The following is a 19,153-nucleotide window of genomic DNA, read 5'->3' as shown; positions in this document are numbered from 1 at the left end:
CATTTAATAATTTCATGATCCAATATAAAATCAAACTTATTAGGCCAAGCTAAAAAGGCAGACTGTCAAATTGTTTACCTTATCATGTTGTTCTGTCAGCTGTGCAATTGTGATCTCCTTGTTTGGATACATTTATTTGAAGACACTACAAATCCTTCAGATTTTCACATGCTATAAAATTAGTAATTATAAATACAAATAAATAAATATCACATTTACATAAGTATTCAGACCCTTTACTCAGTACTTTCTTGAAGCACCTTTGGCAGCGATTACAGCATCGATTCTTATTGGGTATGACGCTACAAGCTTGGCACACCTGTATTTGGGAAGTTTCCTACATTCTTCTCTGCAGATCCAATAAAGCTCTGTCAGGTTGGTGGGGAGCGTTGCTGCACAGCTATTTTCAGGTCTCTCCAGAGATGTTTGATCGGGTTCAAGTCCAGGCTCTGGCTGGGCCACTCAAGGACATTCGATGACTTGTCCCGAAGCCACCCCTGCATTGCCTTGGCTGTATGCTTAGGGTCACTGTCCTGTTGGAAGGTGAACCTTCGCCCCAGTCTGAGGTCCTGAGCTCTCTGGAGCAGGTATTTATCAAGGATCTCTCTGTATTTTTCTCCATCTTTCCCTCGATCCTGACTAGTCTCCCAGTCCCTGCAGCTGAAAAACATCCCCACAGAATGATGTTGCCACCACCATGCTTCACCGTAGGGATGGTGCCATGTCTCCTCCAGACATGACGCTTGGCATTCAGGGCAAAGAGTTCAATCTTGGTTTCATCAGACCAGAGAATATATTCTTTTCATGGTCTGAGAAACTTGAGGTGCCTTTTGGCAAACTTCAAGTGGGCTGGAATGTGCCTCTTACTGACGATTGGCTTCTGTCTGGCCACTCTACCATAACGGCCTGATTGGTGGAGTGCTGCAGAGATGGTTGTCCTTCTGGAAGGTTCTCCCATCTCCCTGACTAAGGCCTTTGGCCCCCGATTGCTCAGTTTGGCAAGCGGCCAGCTCTAGGAAGAGTCTTGGTGGTTCCAAACATTATCCATTTAAGAATGATGGAGGCCACTGTGTTCTTGGGGATCTTCAATGCTGCAGAATTGTTTTGGTACCCTTCCCCAGATCTGTGCCTCGACACAATCCTGTCTCGGAGCTCTACGGACAATTCCTTCGACGTTATGGCTTGGTTTTTGCTATGAAATGCACTGTCAACTTATATAGACAGGTGTGTGCTTTTCTAAATCATATCCAATCAATTGAATTTACCACCGGTGAACTCCAATCAAGTTGTAGAAACATCTCAAGGATGATCAATGGAAACAGGATGCACCCGAAGCTCAATTTCAAGCAATGGGGCTGAAAACTTACAGTTAAAGTCGGAAGTTTACATATACTTAGGTTGGAGTCACCGTTTTTCAACCACTTCACACATTTCTTGTTAACAAACTATAGTTTTAGCAAGTCGATTAGGATATCTACTTTGTGCTTGACAGAAGTAATTTTTCCAACCATTGTTGACAGATTATTTCACTTATATTTCACTGTATCACATTTCCAGTGGGTCAGAAGTTTACATACATTAAGTTGACTGTGCGTTTAAACAGCTTGGAAAATTCCATAACATGATGTCATGGTTTAGAAGCTTCTGATAGGCTAATTGACATCATTTGAGTCAATTGGAGCTGTATCTGTGTATGTATTTCATGGCCTACCTTCAAATTCAGTGCCTCTATGCTTGACATCATGGGAAAATCAAAAGAAATCAGCCAAGGCCTCATAAAAAAATTTGTAGACCTCCACAAGTCTGGTTCATCCTTTGGAGCAATTTCCAAACGCCTGAAGGTACCACGTTCATCTGTACAAACAATAGTACACAAGTATAAACCCCATGGGACCACGCAGCCATTATACCGCTCAGGAAGGAGATGCGTTCTGTCTCCTAGAGATGAACGTATTTTGGTGCGAAAAGTGCAAATCAATCGCAGAACAACAGCAAAGGACCTTGTGAAGATGCTGAAGGAAACAGGTACAAAAGTATCTATAACTAGAGTTAAACAATTCCTATATCGACATAACCTGTAAAGGACGCCCAGCAAGGAAAAGGACACTGCTCCAAAACTGCCATAAAAAAAGCCAGACTACGGTTTGCAATTTCACATGGGGACAAAGATCGTAGTTTTTGGAGAAATGTCTTTTGGTCTGATGAAACAAAAATATAATTGTATAATGACCATCATTATGTTTGGAGGAAAAGGGAGATACTTGCAAACCGAAGAACACCATCCCAACTATGAAGCACGGGGGTGGCAGCATCATGTTGTAGGGATGTTTTGCTGCAGAAGATTATGTGGATATATTGAAGCAACATCTCGAGACATCAGTCAGGAAGTTAAATCTTGGTCGCAAATGGGTCTTCCAAATGGACAATGTCCCCAAGCATACTTCCAAAGTTGTTGCAAAATGGCTTAAGGATAACAAGGTCAAGGTATTGGAGTGGTCATCACAAAGCCCTGACCTCAATCCTATTGACAATTTGTGGGCAGAACTGAAAAAGTGTGTGCAAGCAAGGACTCAGTTACATCAGCTCCTTCACGAGGAAAAGGCCAAAATTCACCCAACTTATTGTGGGAAGCTTGTGGAAGGCTACCCGAAATGTTTGACCCAAGTTAAACAATTTAAAGGCAATGCTACCAAATACTAATTGATTGTATGTAAACTTTTGACCCACTAGGAATGTGATGAAAGAAATTAAAGCTGAAATAAATCATTCTCTCTACTATTACTCTGACATTTCACATTCTTAAAATAAATTGGTGATCCTAACTAACCTAAGACAGGGAATCTTTACTAGGATTAAATGTTTTTTTTAATAATTGTTTTATTTCACCTTTATTTAACCAGGTAGCCCAGTTGAGAACAAGTTCTCATTTACAACTGCGACCTGGCTATGATAAAGCAAAGCAGTGTGACAAAAACAACAACAGAGAGTTACACATGAAAAATGTACAGTCAATAACAGAAAAGAAAAATAGAAAAATCTATATACAGTGTGTGCAAATGTAGAAGAGTAGGGAGGTAGGCAATAAATAGGCCATAGAGGCGAAAATAATTACAATTTAGCATTAATACTGGAGTGATAGATGTGCAGATGGTGAATGTGCAAGTAGAGATACTGGGGTGCAAAAGAGCAAGAGTTTAAGTAATAATATGGGGATGAGTTAGTTGGGTGTGCTATTTACAGGTTGGCTGTTTACAGGTACAGTGATCGGTAAGCTGCTCAGACAGCTGATGCTTAAAGTTAGGGAGGGAGATATAAGTCTCCAGCTTCAGTGATTTTTACAAATTTGTTCCGGTCATTGGCAGCAGAGAACTGGAAGGAAAGGCAGCCAAAGGAAGTGTTGGCTTTGGTGATAACCAGTGCAATATACCTGTTGGAGCGCGTGCTACGGGTGGGTGTTGCTATGGTGACCATTGAACTGAGATAAGGCGGGGCTTTACCTGTCTTGACTTTGTCTCTGTGTACCCGTGCTTTATCTAGCTGTACCGCTGGCCATATCATGAATCTATCTAGACTTTGTCTATCTAGGGTTTGTCTGGGGATCTGAGTGCTCCAGCCGGTGACTTTGGTGCCCCGGAATTTTTTTATCCCATTAACACTCCAGAGTAATGCAATCCCTGTCCTGCAAACCACCAACATCCACCAGCCATGTGCCAGACAGTCATCCAATCGGCCTTAATAAACTCACCATAGAGGGAAAACTCACCATAAAGAGAAAAACACAATCCCTCCATCCTCTTACTCATAAAGTATGTCTGCGTACCAAATGGTGCCCTGACAGGCAGGCCCCCACACATCTCTCCATTCCCTCCCCTCTCTATAGGGCATTGCAGTAGTTTTCATCTGGCCTTCATTATTCCCGCACACACTGCACACACACACACACACACACACACACACACACACACACACACACACACACACACACACACACACACACACACACACACACACACGCACAGTGGTGATGTATGTTCAGCTCGGCTCTTATCGGCAGGCCCGTTTCATGGATTGACAAAATTGACGCTAATTACATCCAAAAGGCGGAGAGTCAGGAACATTTCTGAGTGAATATCTTTAATGAACTATAAATAAATTATGGCTGACTGTACTGGAATCTAATGCATTAGAAGGCCTTCTCTGCATGGCGGTGCTGCCATAGCCAAAGAATTATGTCTGTAACAGCAGTGGTCTTCCTGGTAGGTTTAGTCTAGTTAGTTTCAGTATTGGCTATTTAATTTTATGTTATGACCTCGATGTCACTCTGGCTGTTCCTGACTACTGGAATTGTTGCCATAGCCCCAAAGGATTCTGTCTCTAACAACATAGATTGGTCTACCTTACAGGTTCAGCCTTGGTATTGACAGCCTACATTCATTTAACAAATGGCACCGGACTGGATGGCTGCCGTTTTACAGGCTCCTAACCAACTGTGCTATTTTGCTAGTTTTATTTTGCATTGTTTCTAACTTATTATGTACATAAAGTTGCTGCCACTGTCTCTTATGACCGAAAATATATTCTGGACATCAGAACAGCGATTAATCACCTCGAACTGGACAAAGATTTTTTCTTTAACGAGTCTGACGCGAAGGATATACTGCTTCCAGAGAACAGGTCCACATCCCCGTCATTCGCATGAAGAAAAGGCAGCAATACCGAGGGAGAAGGTCGGGATGCCTTGTTAGGATTCATAGGCGAGTGAGTAAATCACCATTACATCGGTTCTATTGGCCAACGTGCAGTCACTGGAAAACAAACTTGATGATCTACTGTCGAGAATGTCCTATCAACGGGACAATAAAAACTGAAATAACTTATATTTCACCAAGTCATGGCTGAATGACGACACGTATAATATAGAGCTGGCTGGTTTTTCTGTGTTTCGCCAGGACAGAGTAGCTACGTCTGGTAAGACAAGGGGCGGGGGTGTTTGTCTATATGTCAATAACTGCTGGTGCGCAATGTCTAATGTTAAAGAAGTCTCGAGGTATTGCTCAACTGAGGTAGAGTACCTCATGATAAGCTGTAGACCACACTATCTACCAAGAGAGTTCTCCATCTAAACTCAGCAAGAAAAGAAACGTTCCTTTTTCAGGACCCTGTCTTTCAAAGATAATTCGTAAAAATCCAAATTGCAAAAGGGTTTAAACACGGTTTCCCATGCTTGTTCAATGAACCATAAACAATTAATGAACATGCACCTGTGGAACGGTCGTTAAGACACTAACAGCTTACAGATGGTAGGCAATTTAAGACACTAAAGATTTAGGACACTAAAGAGGCCTTTCTACTGACTCTGAAAAACACCAAAAGAAAGATGCCCAGAGTCCCTGCTCATCTGTGTGAATGTGCCTTAGGCATGCTGCAAGGAGGCATGAGGACTGTAGATGTGGCCAGGGCAATACATTTCAATGTCCGTACTGTGAGACGCCTAAGACAGCACTACAGGGAGACAAGATGGACAGCTGTTCCTCCTCGCAGTGGCAGAACACGTGTAACAAAACCTGCATAGGATCGGTACGTCCGAACATCACACCTACAGGACAGGTACAGGATGACAACAACAACTGCCTAAGTTACACCAGGAACGCACAATCCCTCCATCAGTGCTCAGAGAGGCTCAGAGAGGCCTAAGGGCACACATCCACCGTCGCTGGACCAGACAGGACTGGCAAAAAGTCCTCTTCACTGACGAGTCACGGTTTTGTCTTGCCAGGGGTGATGGTCGGATTCGCGTTTATCGTTGAAGGAATGAGGGTTACACCGAAGCCTGTACTCTGGAGCGGGATCGATTTGGAGGTGGAGGGTCCGTCATGGTCTGGGGCGGTGTGTCACAGCATCATCGGACTGAGCTTGTTGTCATTGCAGGCAATCTCAACACTGTGCGTTACAGGGAAGACATACTCCTCCCTCATGTGGTACCCTTCCTGCAGGCTCATCCTGACATGACCCTCCAGCATGACAATGCCACCAGCCATACTGCTCGTTCTGTGCCTTGAATTCCTGCAAGACAGGAATGTCAGTGTTCTGCCATGGCCTGCCTAAGAGAGCCCGGATCTCTATCCATTGAGCACGTCTGGGACCTTTTGGATCGAAGGGTTAGGGCTAGGGCCATTCCCCCCGGAAATGTCCGGGAACTTGCAGGTGCCTTGGTGGAAGAACTGGCAAATCTGGTGCAGTCCATGAGGAGGAAATGCACTGCAGTACTTAATGCAGCTGGTGGCCACACCAGATACTGTTACTTTTGATTTTTACCCCCCCTTTGATCGGGGACACACTATTCCATTTCTGTTAGTCACATGTCTGTGAAACTTGTTCAGTTTATGTCTCAGATGTTGAATCTTGTTGTGTTCATACAAATATTTACACATGTTACGTTTGCTGAAAATTAACGCAGTTGACTGCGAGATGACATTCCTTTTTTTGCTGAGTTTAAATTATTCTTAGCTGTCTATATACCACCACAAACTGATGCTGGCACTAAGACCGCACTCAACAAGCTGTATAAGGCCATAAGCAAACAAGAAAATGCTCGTCCAGAAGTGGCGCTTCTAGGAGCCGGGGACTTTAATGCAGGCAAACTTAAATCCATTTTACCTGTGCAACCAGAGGAAAAAAAATCCTAGACCAACTTTACTCCACACACAGAGATGCATGCAAAGCTCTCCCTCGCCCTCCATTTGGCAGATCTGAGCATAATTATATCCTCCTGATTCCTGCTTACAAGCAAAACTTAAAGCAGGAAGTACCAGAGACTCGCTCAATACAGAAGTTGTCCGATGACACAGATGCTATGCTATTGGACTGTTTTTCTAGCACAGACTGGAATATGTTCTGTGAATCATCCAATGGCATTGAGGAGTATACCCCCTCAGTCATGGCCATATGAACATATCTCAACCAGAAGCCATGGATTACAGGCAACATCTAAAGGCTAGAGCTGCTGCTTTCAAGAAGTGGGACACTAATAAGAAATCCCACGCTTATAAGAAATCCCACTATGCCCTCAGACGAACCATCAAATAGGCAAAGCATCAATACAGGACTAAGATTGAATCCTACAACACCGGCTCTGACTTTCGTTGGATGTGGCAGGGCTTGCAAACTATTGGTCTACAAAGGGAAACCCAGCCGTGAGCTACCCAGTGACGCAAGCCTACCAGATGAGCTAAGTGCCTTTTATGCTTGCTTCGAGGCAAGCAACACTGAAGCATGCATGAGAGCCCCATCTGTTCCGGATGACTGTGATTACGCTCTCCATAGCCGATGTGAGCAAGACCTTTAATAACAAGGCCGCGTGGCCAGATGGATTACCAGGGCGTGTACTCAGGCAATGTGCGGACCAACTGGCAAGTGTCTTCACTGACATTTTCAACCTGTCGCTGACCAAGTCTGTAATACCCACGTTTCAAGCAGACCACCGTAGTCCCTGTGCCCAAGAATGTGAAGGAAACCTGCATAAATGACTACCGCCCCGTAGCACTCACGTCGGTAGCCATGAAGTTCTTTGAAAGGCTGGTCATGGCTCACATCAACACCATCATCCCAGAAACCCTAAACCCACTCTAATTCGCATACCACCCCAACAGATCCACAGATGATGCAATTTCATTCACACTCTTTACCGGCCTTTCTCACCTGGACAAACACTTTTGTGAGAATGCTGTTCATTGACTACAGCTCAGCGTTCAACACCATAGTGCCCGAAAAGATAATCACTAAGCTAAGGACCCTGGGACTAAACACTTCCCTCTGCAACTGGATCCAGGACTTCTTGACTGGCCACCACCAGGTGGTACGGGCAGGCATCAACACATCTGCCAGGCTGTTCCTCAACACTGGTTTCCCTCAGGGGTGCTTGCTTAGTCCCCTCCTGTACTCCCTGTTCACCCATGACTGTGTGGCCAGGCATGACTCCAACATTATCATTAAGTTTGATGATGACACAACAGTGTTAGGCCTGATCAACCGACAATGATGAGGCAGCCTATAGGGAGGTCAGAGACCTGTCAGTGTTGTATCAGGCCAACAACCTCTCTCTCGATGTGAGCAAGTCAAAGGAGATGATCTTGGAATACAGGAAAAGGAGGGCCGAACAAGCCCCCGTTTACATCAACAGGGTTGAAGTGGAGTGGGTTGAGAGTTTCAAGTTCCTTGGTGTCCACATCAGCAACAAACTATCAAGGTCCAAACATACCAAGACAGTTGTGTAGAGGGCACTACAAAACCTATTCCCCCTCAGGAGACTGAAAAGATTTGGCATCGGTCCCCAGATCCTCAAAAAGTTCTGCAGCTGCACCATCGAGAGCATCCTGGCTGGTTGCATCACCGCCTGGTATGGAAACTGCTCGGGATCTGAACGTAAGGTGCTACAGAGGGTAGTGTGTATGGCCCAATACATCACTGGGGCCAAGCTTCCTGCCATCTAGGACATATATACCAGGCGTTTTCAGGGAAGGCCCTTAAAATGGTCAAAGACCAACGTCATAGACTGTTCTCTCTGCTACCGCACGGCAGGTGGTACCGGAGCATCAAGCCTAGGTCCAAAAGGCTCCTTGACAACTTCTAGACCCAAGCTATAAGACTGCTGAACAATTAATCAATTGGACACCCCGACTATTTTTAGCTCTTGCCAAAGAAGTCAATGGTTAAATTAGCACTCTGACTGATTGTGTTATGGAGGGCCTGCTTTGGACATGTAAGGGGTTCAATCTCCTGTAGTGAGGAGTTGTTTACTTCCTCCACACCTCCTGACATAGGTACACTACACATCCTGATGCTGATCATAACACTGACTTATAATGCACATTTAAACCCTATAATTTAAGTCTATCATAATATTGATCGAGACAGGTTATTTCCTGCAGTCTCCAACACCCATGGGAATTGTAAACAGCACATTTTATTGTGTGCTTTGTATGGTTGGTGGGTTGTCATTACCTTAATCCTGATTCCTGATTAGGAGAGTAGAAACTCAATGGGAATTGGAACTTTGACTCCCTACCTAATTACAGGCTTTGAGGTTTACCAGAGAAAAGGACCATTTGCTCTCATCAAGAAGTAAGTTTTGCAATCAGCCAGCACCTTTTCAAGTTGGGATTCATTTGCAAGGCACAGTTTTGATTAGATTTGGCCCTGGCACCTTTTCACTGTTCAGTTTAATGCTGTCTAATACAGAAGGGAACAGGGGAGGGGGAAGTCCGTTTTCAGTAATGTCCCCTGCTGTTTTGTATTTGTTTAATTGAGATGATAATTTTGATTGAAATTCAGTAGCCTGTTATTGCCAGTGAAAATCGGCTGACAACTGGACCGTGACTCAGAAACACCCCTGAGGTGCTGTTCTGTATTCTGGATACCAATCTTTTTAGCTAACATTTACAAGGAGAGGAATGTAATAGCTGAATAGAGATGGCAACCAGGCTAGCTGTCCTGCGGGACTTTTATTTTTATTTATTTATTTTTATTTCACCTTTATTTAACCAGGTAGGCAAGTTGAGAATAGGTTCTCATTTGCAATTGCGACCTGACCAAGATAAAGCAAAGCAGTTTGACGCATACATCAACACAGAGTTACACATGGAATAAAACAAACATACAGTCAATAGTACAGTAGAAAAATAAGTCTATATACAATGTGAGCAAATGAGGTGAGATAAGGGAGGTAAAGGCAAAAAAGGCCATGGTGGCGAAGTACATACAATATAGCAAGTAAAACACTGGAATGGTAAATTTGCAGTGGAAGAAAGTGCAAAGTAGAAATAGAAATAATGGGGTGCAAAGGAGCAAAATAAATAAATACAGTAGGGGAAGGGGTAGTTGTTTGGGCTACATATAGATGGGCTATGTACAGGTGCAGTAATCTGTGAGCTGCTCTGACAGCTGGTGCTTAAAGCTAGTGAGGGAGATAAGTGTTTCCAGGTTCAGAGATTTTTGTAGTTCGTTCCAGTCATTGGCAGCAGAGAACTGGAAGGAGAGGCGGCCGAAGGAGGAATTGGCTTTGGGGGTGACCAGAGAGATATACCTGCTGGAGCACTTGCTACAGGTGGGTGCTGCTATGGTGACCAGCGAGCTGAGATACGGGGGGACTTTACCAAGCAGGGTCTTGTGGGTGACCTGGAGCCAGTGGGTTTGGCGACGAGTATGAAGCGAGGGCCAGCCAACGAGAGCGTACAGGCTACTGAAGTTCTTTGTCAGTACATTATATCACAAAGTATCACAGTCAACAAGGCTTGCTGCCTGACTGCAGAGCTGCCTGTCAGTCACTCTCTGGGAGTCTACCTCACATGCTCACTCACAGGGAGTCTACCTCATCAATAATGTCTTCCTCATACTGTATGCTCATTAATAGGTACCTCATGCTTCAACATAGCTACCTGATATGTTTATAATGCCTACCTTCAGTGGGTAGTGGAGGGTAAATGTAAGTAAATGACGTTTACCTGCATTTACCTATTTTCTTTTGCACGAGTATTTACATTGAAAATGTAGGGAGCGTTACTTTATTTTCAGGGAACAGCGATCAGCGTTTACCCAATTGTTTTACCACTACATCACTGGCTACCTATGCTCAGTGATGGTTGGGTATATACATCTGCGAAGCAATATGAAAATGGTGCTGCTAGGCTAGCATGAAGTATTATTTCTGTGAAGTCAAAATAACCTGTTAATGTGGCTAGCCCTTTGAGGTTTGACACATTAATTCATGTAGAAGATGAGAATGTAAATGGATGATTGAACTCTTCTGGCTTTGTTTGATCACTGTATGAATTCCACTGTGTTACCTTTCACTTTGTACTGTATATGCTCTGTAAATTCTAAGTTCTTTATCATGTGTTTGATGTACAGTTACAGTGTCCTGATTTGTTAAAGCACACTCTTATAAAAAAAGGTTCCTTATAGAACATAAATCACTTGCTTCATATACGGAACCCCTTAAAAGTTCTGTATAGAACCTTTTTATGAGTTCTTTTTCAGAACCCTAACGGTTCGACTTCACTGAACCAAAATTGTTCCATATAGAACCCTGCATGGTGCAATTTATGAGTCATGGCTACTACTAATATTTTTAGCTAAGAATATAAATTAATAAACAATTAAATAATGGACAAAAGAATATCAGAAAATATATTTTTTTATGTATTGTATATGCAAAGCTAGTTTGGAAATAGGCACTGGTGGCCAGGGAGGCAACTCTTTGTTTGAATGAAGGCCCACGTCAACTCTGCCTGACTTCATTAGAATACAATACAATAAAATACAATACAATGTTGTCCATTAGTTACACTGAACAACAAAAGTGTGTCTTCTGTCCCGTTCTCAACCCCCCCGAACAGCAGACCTCACACATACAATTGAAACAAGCACAGGTTCAAGCTGCAGTGCAACACCCCTGGATGGAGAGAATGTTTTAGGGTTAAGGGCATTGCTCAAGGGCCCAACGGTAAGGGAATGTTTTGTGGATGTAAACCCAGTTGTCAGATAAATTCTGCCTGTTTTTTCCAGCGCCCTCCCAGGATTCGAACCGGCCAAACATGAGATAATATTCATAAATAAGCATGAATTCATCTGCAAAAATGAAGCCAAAATGCAATGCAAACATATAATTATTATGATTTAGAAGAACAACATACATGCAGTTGTTGTCAGCAGCAGCCGAAAGAGAGAGCCTCTGATAGTTCTGGGTTACTGCCAGACTGAGCAAAACATAGATAGTGTGTTAAAAGTAATGTAATGATTAATTAGGCTATTGAATCACCAAGACTTATTATGCATAATTTATTATAAGTAATTTATACAGTACACCCTCTGTCAGCAACAGTCTTCTAATGGCTTCATTGAACAGTTCCCTCAATTGACTCCACACTGAAATACTGAAATAAAAGTAACAGTTAGCTAATTGCCAATTTCAGGCTGGGTCTGTCGCTCCATTTGGTATATCCCAAAATTAAAAAAAATAATGTTTATTTGACAAAGTTAGCTGGCTAGCCTGTAAAGTGGCAAATTAAAGTAGCCTTGCTTTTTATTTTTAGCTAGCTACAAACATGCTCAAATTCTAAATACATTTCAAATGTATTTATCTAGCCTAGTTTATCATATGACTTTGGCGTCATATATATGAATTAAATAATCAACTTTACTTACAATGAAAAATAACATGCTTATTGGTAGGCAACTTGCAAGTTGGTTCAACCACCTTCCTCTTGCATCATCATACTGGAATGGCAGTTGGTTTTTTTAATCGGAATGGCAGTTACATTTAGAATTTTCTAAAAGGTTTATCTAAGAATGTATGCTTTATTAAACACATTATTTCCTCTTGCTTTCTAGCTAGCATTTAGTTTACAACAGCACAGGTTTCAATGAACCTTGCTGTTTGACACTCAGACCTCTGCAACAATGTTGCAAAATATGAATTTGATCTCCCCCTTGCCAAAGAGCGCTAACTGTGTCGGACGTCAGCTAGCCATTTTTCTAACCAGGCGAAATCATGCAGCAGCATCATTAATATGGCTATAAATGTCCATGGAAAACAGATGAAACAAAGTAAAAGGGAACATTGGCTGTCATTTCAGAGTTTGATGTGACTGGTTATTTTGTGTTGGCTGTTTTTTAAAATCCCCACTCTGGGGTATAAGGATAGAACCCGCAATGTTCTTTGCCTTCACTGGGTATATGCCGTGAGCTCCAAAAGTATTGGGACAGTGACCATTTTTTTTGTGGTTTTGCCTCTGTACTCCAGCACTCTGGATTTGAAATTATACAATAACTATAAGGTTAAATTGTAGAATGTCAGCTTTAATTTGAGTGCATTTTCATCCATTTTAACCATTTACAAATTACAAAACCTTTTGTACATAGTCCCTCCATTTTAGGGGACCCAACATATCGGGAAAATTCCCTTGTGTGTATTAAAGTAGTAAAAAGTTAAGTATTTGGTCCCATTTCCATAGCACACAATGACTATATCAAGCTTGTGACTCTACTGTACACATTTTTTTGGATGCATTTGCTTGTGGTTGTGGTTCAGATTATTTTCTGCTGAATAGAAATGAATGGTAAATAATATATTGTGTAATTTTGGAGTCACTTTTATTGTAAAGAAGAATAGAATATGTTTCTAAACACTTATACATTAATGTGGATGCTACCGGGATTACGGATACTCTTGAATTTATTTTTTATAATTATGAGTGGTGAGAGGTCTTTGGGGTATGATATTTGTGCATCTGTAACTTTCTCACTCATCATTATTAAAGATTTATTCAAGTGATTTCATCTTTAAAGAGTTTATAAGGATTTCACTAACCCCAAAAACTTGAATCTCAAAAAAGGCTGCCGTTTTAGGTGGTCACATTTCTAAATCCCAGGCTAAAGCTTTGAATATGACATTTGGAATGTGTTATATTGAAGACTCACAGGTTTGTTTATGTGTTCGCATACCAGCAGCCTACTTACAACGAATAGATTACGCTTCCTATGCTTTTCTACAGAACATCTCCATATTTTCTAATATTTTGAACTGAGATTTAGCACTTATTAAATATTTAAGTTTTAAACTTGCTATAACTTTAGGGTGTAACTTATTCAATAATGCTGGTTATGCAATAACCATATGATATTTTGTCTCTGGTTTCTCTTGCAGCTTCATTCCAACTCAGACAAAGGGGATGGCTCTGTAAGGTACATTCTGAGTGGGGAAGGCGCTGGGAGTATATTCATCATCAACGAGGTGACAGGAGATATTCATGCAACAGAAAGCCTGGACCGGGAGAGGAAAGCACACTACGTCCTCCACGCACAAGCCTTCGACCGCAACACTGAAAAGCCCCTGGAACCAAAGTCAGAATTCATCATCAAAGTCCAGGACATCAATGATAACGCCCCAACATTTCCAGATGGTCCTTTTGTAGCTGCTGTGCCTGAGATGTCTGGAGTGGGTAAGGACAGCCCAGTATTTTGTTACCTGCTAACAATTAGTTTACTTGAATTTGTAGTCTTCTTTACTAGATAAGAATTGGTAGCCATTTTGGCATTATAGGTGTGTAGCCTTTATCTAGGAATGCATTTTACCCAGAACATATCTAAGATTTAATTTAAAATTCACAACTTGTTATTATTTAAAATATTTATGTTTTATTCAGAAATCAACAGAATCTTAAGAAAGAGATTGTGATTCCAAAACATCTGGCACAAGACCTCACACAGTGTTTAACAGACTGTAAAGTATTTTACCCGACTCAGCATATTAAAACCACTCTGACCCAGTTTCACTTCTACACAAAATCCATTCTTAAAAGCCCATACATAGTCATGTATTCATGTACAACAACAGGATTATAAATAAACAGAATAACAACAAAAAAATCCAGAAAAACGCATGTCAAAAATGTTATAAAATGATTTGCATTTTAATGAGGGAAATAAGTATTTGACCCCTGTGCAAAACATGACTTAGTACTTGGTGGCAAAACCATTGTTGGCAATCAGAGATCAGACGTTTCTTGTAGTTGGCCATCAGGTTTGCACACACCTCAGGAGGGATTTTGTCCCACTCCTCTATTCAGATCTTCTCCAAGTCATTAAGGTTTCAAGGCTGACGTTTGGCAACTCGAACCTTCAGCTCCCTCCACAGATTTTCTATGGGATTAAGGTCTGGAGACTGGCTAGGCCACTCCAGGACCTTAATGTGCTTCTTCTTGAGCCACTCCTTTGTTGCCTTGGCCGTGTGTTTTGGGTCATTGACATGCTGGAATACCCATCCACAACCCATTTCCAATGCCCTGGCTGAGGGAAGGAGGTACTCACCCATGATTTGATGGTACATGGCCCCGTCCATCGTCCCTTTGATGCGGTGAAGTTGTCCTGTCCCCTTAGCAGAAAAACACCACCAAAGCATAATGTTTCCACCTCCATGTTTGACGGTGGGGATGGTGTTCTTGGGGTCATAGGCAGCATTCCTCCTCCTCCAAACACGGCGAGTTGAGTTGATGCCAAAGAGCTCCATTTTGGTCTCATCTGACCACAACACTTTCACCCAGTTGTCCTCTGAATCATTCAGATGTTCATTGGCAAACTTCAGACGGGCATGATATGTGCTTTCTTGAGCAGGGGGACCTTCCGGGTGCTGCAGGATTTCAGTCCTTCACGGCGTAGTGTGTTACCAATTGTTTTCTTGGTGACTATGGTCCCAGCTGCCTTGAGATCATTGACAAGATCATCCCGTGTAGTTCTGGGCTGATTCCTCACCGTTCTCATGATCATTGCAACTCCACGAGGTGAGATCTTGCATGGAGCCCCAGGCCGAGGGAGATTGACAGTTCTTTTGTGTTTCTTCCATTTGCCAATAATCACACCAACTGTTGTCACCTTCTCACCAAGCTGCTTGGCGATGGTTTTGTAGCCCATTCCAGCCTTGTGTAGGTCTACAATCTTGTCCCTGACATCCTTGGAGAGCTCTTTGGTCTTGGCCATGGTGGAGAGTTTGGAATCTGATTGATTGATTGCTTCTGTGGACAGGTGTCTTTTATACAGGTAACAAACTGAGATTAGGAGCACTTCCTTTAAGAGTGTGCTCCTAATCTCAGCTCGTTACCTGTATGAAAGACACCTGGGAGCTTTGTCTTTCTAATTGAGAGGGGGTTAAATACTTATTTCCCTCATTAAAATGCAAATCAATTTCTAACATTTTTGACATGCGTTTTTCTGGATTTTTTTGTTGTTATTCTGTCTCTCACTGTTCAAATAAACCTGCCATTCAAATTATAGACTGATCATTTCTTTGTCAGTGGGCAAACGTACAAAATCAGCAGGGGATCAAATACTTTTTTCCTCACTGTAGGTCTTGAAATACATCCTCAGGTACACCTTCAATTGACTCAAATGATGTCAATCAGCCTATCAGAAGCTTCTAAAGCCATGACATAATTTTCTGGAATTTTTCAAGCTGTTTAAAGGCACAGTCAACTTAGTGTAAGTGAACTTCTGACCCACTGGAATTGTGAAACAGTGAATTGTAATTGAAATAATCTGTCTGTTAACAATTGTTGGAAAAATGACTTGTGTCATGCACAAAGTAGATGTCCTGTCCGACTTGCCAAAACTATAGTTTGTTAGCAAGAAATTTGTGGAGTGGTTGAAAAATTTGTTTTAATGACTCCAAGCTAAGTGTATGTAAACTTACGACTTCAACTGTATTGAGTTGCTTAGATATTTTTTATTTGACTCTCAAAAGTTTGTTGTTTCCTGGAAAAACTTCAACAATGCCAGCCATACAGATGGCAAGACCCTACAAAATGTAGATTCAATCAACATTGATTGCCTGAGGGGAAGAATCATGGATCAAAAAAGGGAAAATAATAACCTGTTTTCCTCTCGCTTCTGCCCCCTCCTTTTGCTTGTATCCATTAAAGCCATTCGTCTTCAGCCTGCTGGTGTCAAATCGGCTGTAACAATCAACAGTCCTCACACTCCACAGCACTAATCCGCCTGCGTTTGTCAATACCAATGCTCTCTAGCCCAGGATGGGTCTTGGAGTATGGCGGCTAATTGCCCGTGATGTTCCTTTTTCCTAAATTGATTAGCTGGGCACGTGCCAGGGTATTCTAATGTTACCATTTCATTACTCAGAATTGAACTGCAGAAATCACATTTTTGAGAATCACATGAAAGGGGAATACATGTTCTACTTGTCTACTTGACAATGGTCTCTGACATACACTCCTGCTTGAACATTTTTAAATGGACATCAGGAGGTGTGCATTTCTCTCATTTTTGCTCACTCTCTCTCACTGTGTTTCTCTCTCGCTCTCTCTCTCACTGTGTTTCTCTAATTTTCTCTCTTGCTGTGTTTCTCTCTCTCACTGTGTTTTTCTCTCTCTCTCTGTTTCTCTCTCTCATGTGGTGTTTCTCTCTCGCTGTGTTTCTCTCTCTCCCGCGGTGTTTCTCTCTCTTGCTGTGTTTCTCTCTCTCTCTCGCTGTGTTTCTCCCTCTCTCTCTCTGCGTTTCTCTCTCTCTCTCGCTGTGTTTCTCTCTCTCTCTCTTGCTGTGTTTCTCTCTCTCTCACTCTCTCGCTGTGTTACTCTCTGTCTCTCTCTCTCACTGTGTTTCTCTCTCTCTCTCGCTGTTTTTCTCTGTCTCTCGCATGTTTCTTTCTCTCGCTGTGTTTCTCTCTATCTCTCTCTCTCGCTGTATTTCTCTCTCTTTCACTGTTTCTCTCTCTCGATATGTTTCTCTCTCTCTTTTTCGCTGTGTTACTCTCTCTCTATCTCTCTCTCGCTGTATTTCTCTCTCTCTTTCAATGTGTTACTCTCTCTCGCTATGTTTCTCTCTCTCTTTCTCGCTGTGTTTCACTCTCTCGCTCGCTGTGTTTCTCTCTCGCTCAAATTTTTCAAATTCAAATTCAAGCTGCTTTATTGGCATGAAAAACATTGTGTCAATATTGCCAAAGAAACAATGTATACAATACACATTGTAATAAAATTATAAACAATAACAAATAATAATATAAAATGGCAGTAAATAATAATACAAAATTAAATACAAAAATAATAACAATAAAATGGTAACAGTCAATAGTAGAATGTAATGTAATAAATATAAAAATATAAATATGGAAAATGAAACTATAACTAACTTATAACTAAATAACGGTCATCTTCACCGTTACATCAGTACTACAACTACCATCATCATCATTACTACTACTACTACCACCACCATCACTAAACTGCTATCATTACCATCCCCACCCATACCACTACTATTTGGAATGATAAACAACAATAGTAATAACAATAATATTAATAACAATAATAGTAATAATAAGTAAGTTATTATTCAGTGTCTCTCAGGTTATGGCAGGCAAATACATATTTGGCTGCAAGAGGAGCCATTGCTCCTTCGCCCATGAGTATTTTTAGTTTTTCCTCTGGGTTTAATAAGTTCAAATTTGGAATAAATGTAGTCATTTCTGTGAATAATGAATCTCTTTGTGAGGAATATTTATCACAGTAAAGGAGAAAGTGCATCTCTGTCTCTACCTCCCCTGTCGTGCAGTGACCACATACACGCTCCTCTTTGGGTAGCCATGTCCTTTTATGTCTGCCGGTTTCTATTGCCAATTGCTGGTCACTCAGCCTGTACTTGGTATGGATCTGTCTCTGCTTCGTATCTCTGACAGAGTAGAGATAATCAGCCAATTCATATTCTCTGTTTAGGGTGAGATAGCAATTTAGTCGGGTTTGGGATTTTGTTTCGTTTTTCCAATGTTGTAAATATGAGTCCTTTGATTGGTTCATGATTTTGTTAATTGGAATTATTTATTTTGAAGCACTGCTGGTGTCAGCTTGGTTGGTTAGGTCCAACACCAGCTGACTGAGAGGGCTCGTTTCTGGGCTCAGCTCTTGGGTTTGAAGTGCTTTAAATTGCAGACTTTAATTTGGACTTGAATTTAGATGTAGCCAGAATTTTAATGATCTTTTATGTATTTCATTACTCCTGGAAAGTGGCCCAATTCTGCCCTAAATGCATTAGTTGGTGTATTTCGCTGGACTTGCAGAATTCTGCATGTAGGGCTTCAATTGGATGTTTTTCCCACATTTTAAAGTCCAGTTTATTGAGAGGCCCCCAAACCTCACTTCCGTAAAGAGCCTATTGGTAGGATTACACTGTCAAATATTTTGGTCCAAATTCTAATTGGGATGTTGATTTTGAAATATGTTATTTTTATTGCATACAATGCTCTGGGGGCTTTTTCTTTGAGTGCATTCACTGCCATATTAAAGTTCTCTCTGTCTCTCTCTCTCACTATGTTTCTGTCTCTCTCGCTGTGTTCTCTCTCTCTCTCGCATGTTTCTCTCTCTCGCTGTGTTACTCTATCTCTATCTCTCTCTCTCTGTGTTTCTCTCTCTCGCTTTGTTTCTCTCTCACTGTGTTTCTCTCTCTTGCTCTCTCGCTGGGTTTCCCTCTTTCGCTTTGTTTCTCTCCCTCTCTTGCTTTGTTTCTCTCTCTCTCGCTGTGTTTCTCTCACTCTATCGCTGGGTTTCTCTCTCGCTTTGTTTCTCTCCCTCTCTTGCTGTGTTTCTCTCTATTGCTG

General features: G+C 41.8%; 1 protein-coding gene across 1 annotated transcript in view; it reads left to right on the top strand.

The window, feature by feature from the left end:
* The window catches only part of LOC106590046 (cadherin-18), a 215,459-nt gene that overhangs the window by 98,693 nt on the left and 97,613 nt on the right, over positions 1-19,153 (top strand). Inside the window, exon 3 of the mRNA XM_014180558.3 lies at positions 13,703-13,997. Coding sequence (XP_014036033.3) covers positions 13,703-13,997 — 295 coding nt within the window. The remainder of the gene's footprint in view (positions 1-13,702; positions 13,998-19,153) is intronic.

Source organism: Salmo salar, chromosome 29, assembly GCF_965601325.2.
Source record: "Salmo salar chromosome 29, fSalSal1, whole genome shotgun sequence".
NCBI classification, from domain to species: domain Eukaryota; kingdom Metazoa; phylum Chordata; class Actinopteri; order Salmoniformes; family Salmonidae; genus Salmo; species Salmo salar.
The sequence above is the reverse complement of the archived record's forward strand: the minus strand, read 5'-3'. Positions and strand labels throughout refer to the sequence as shown.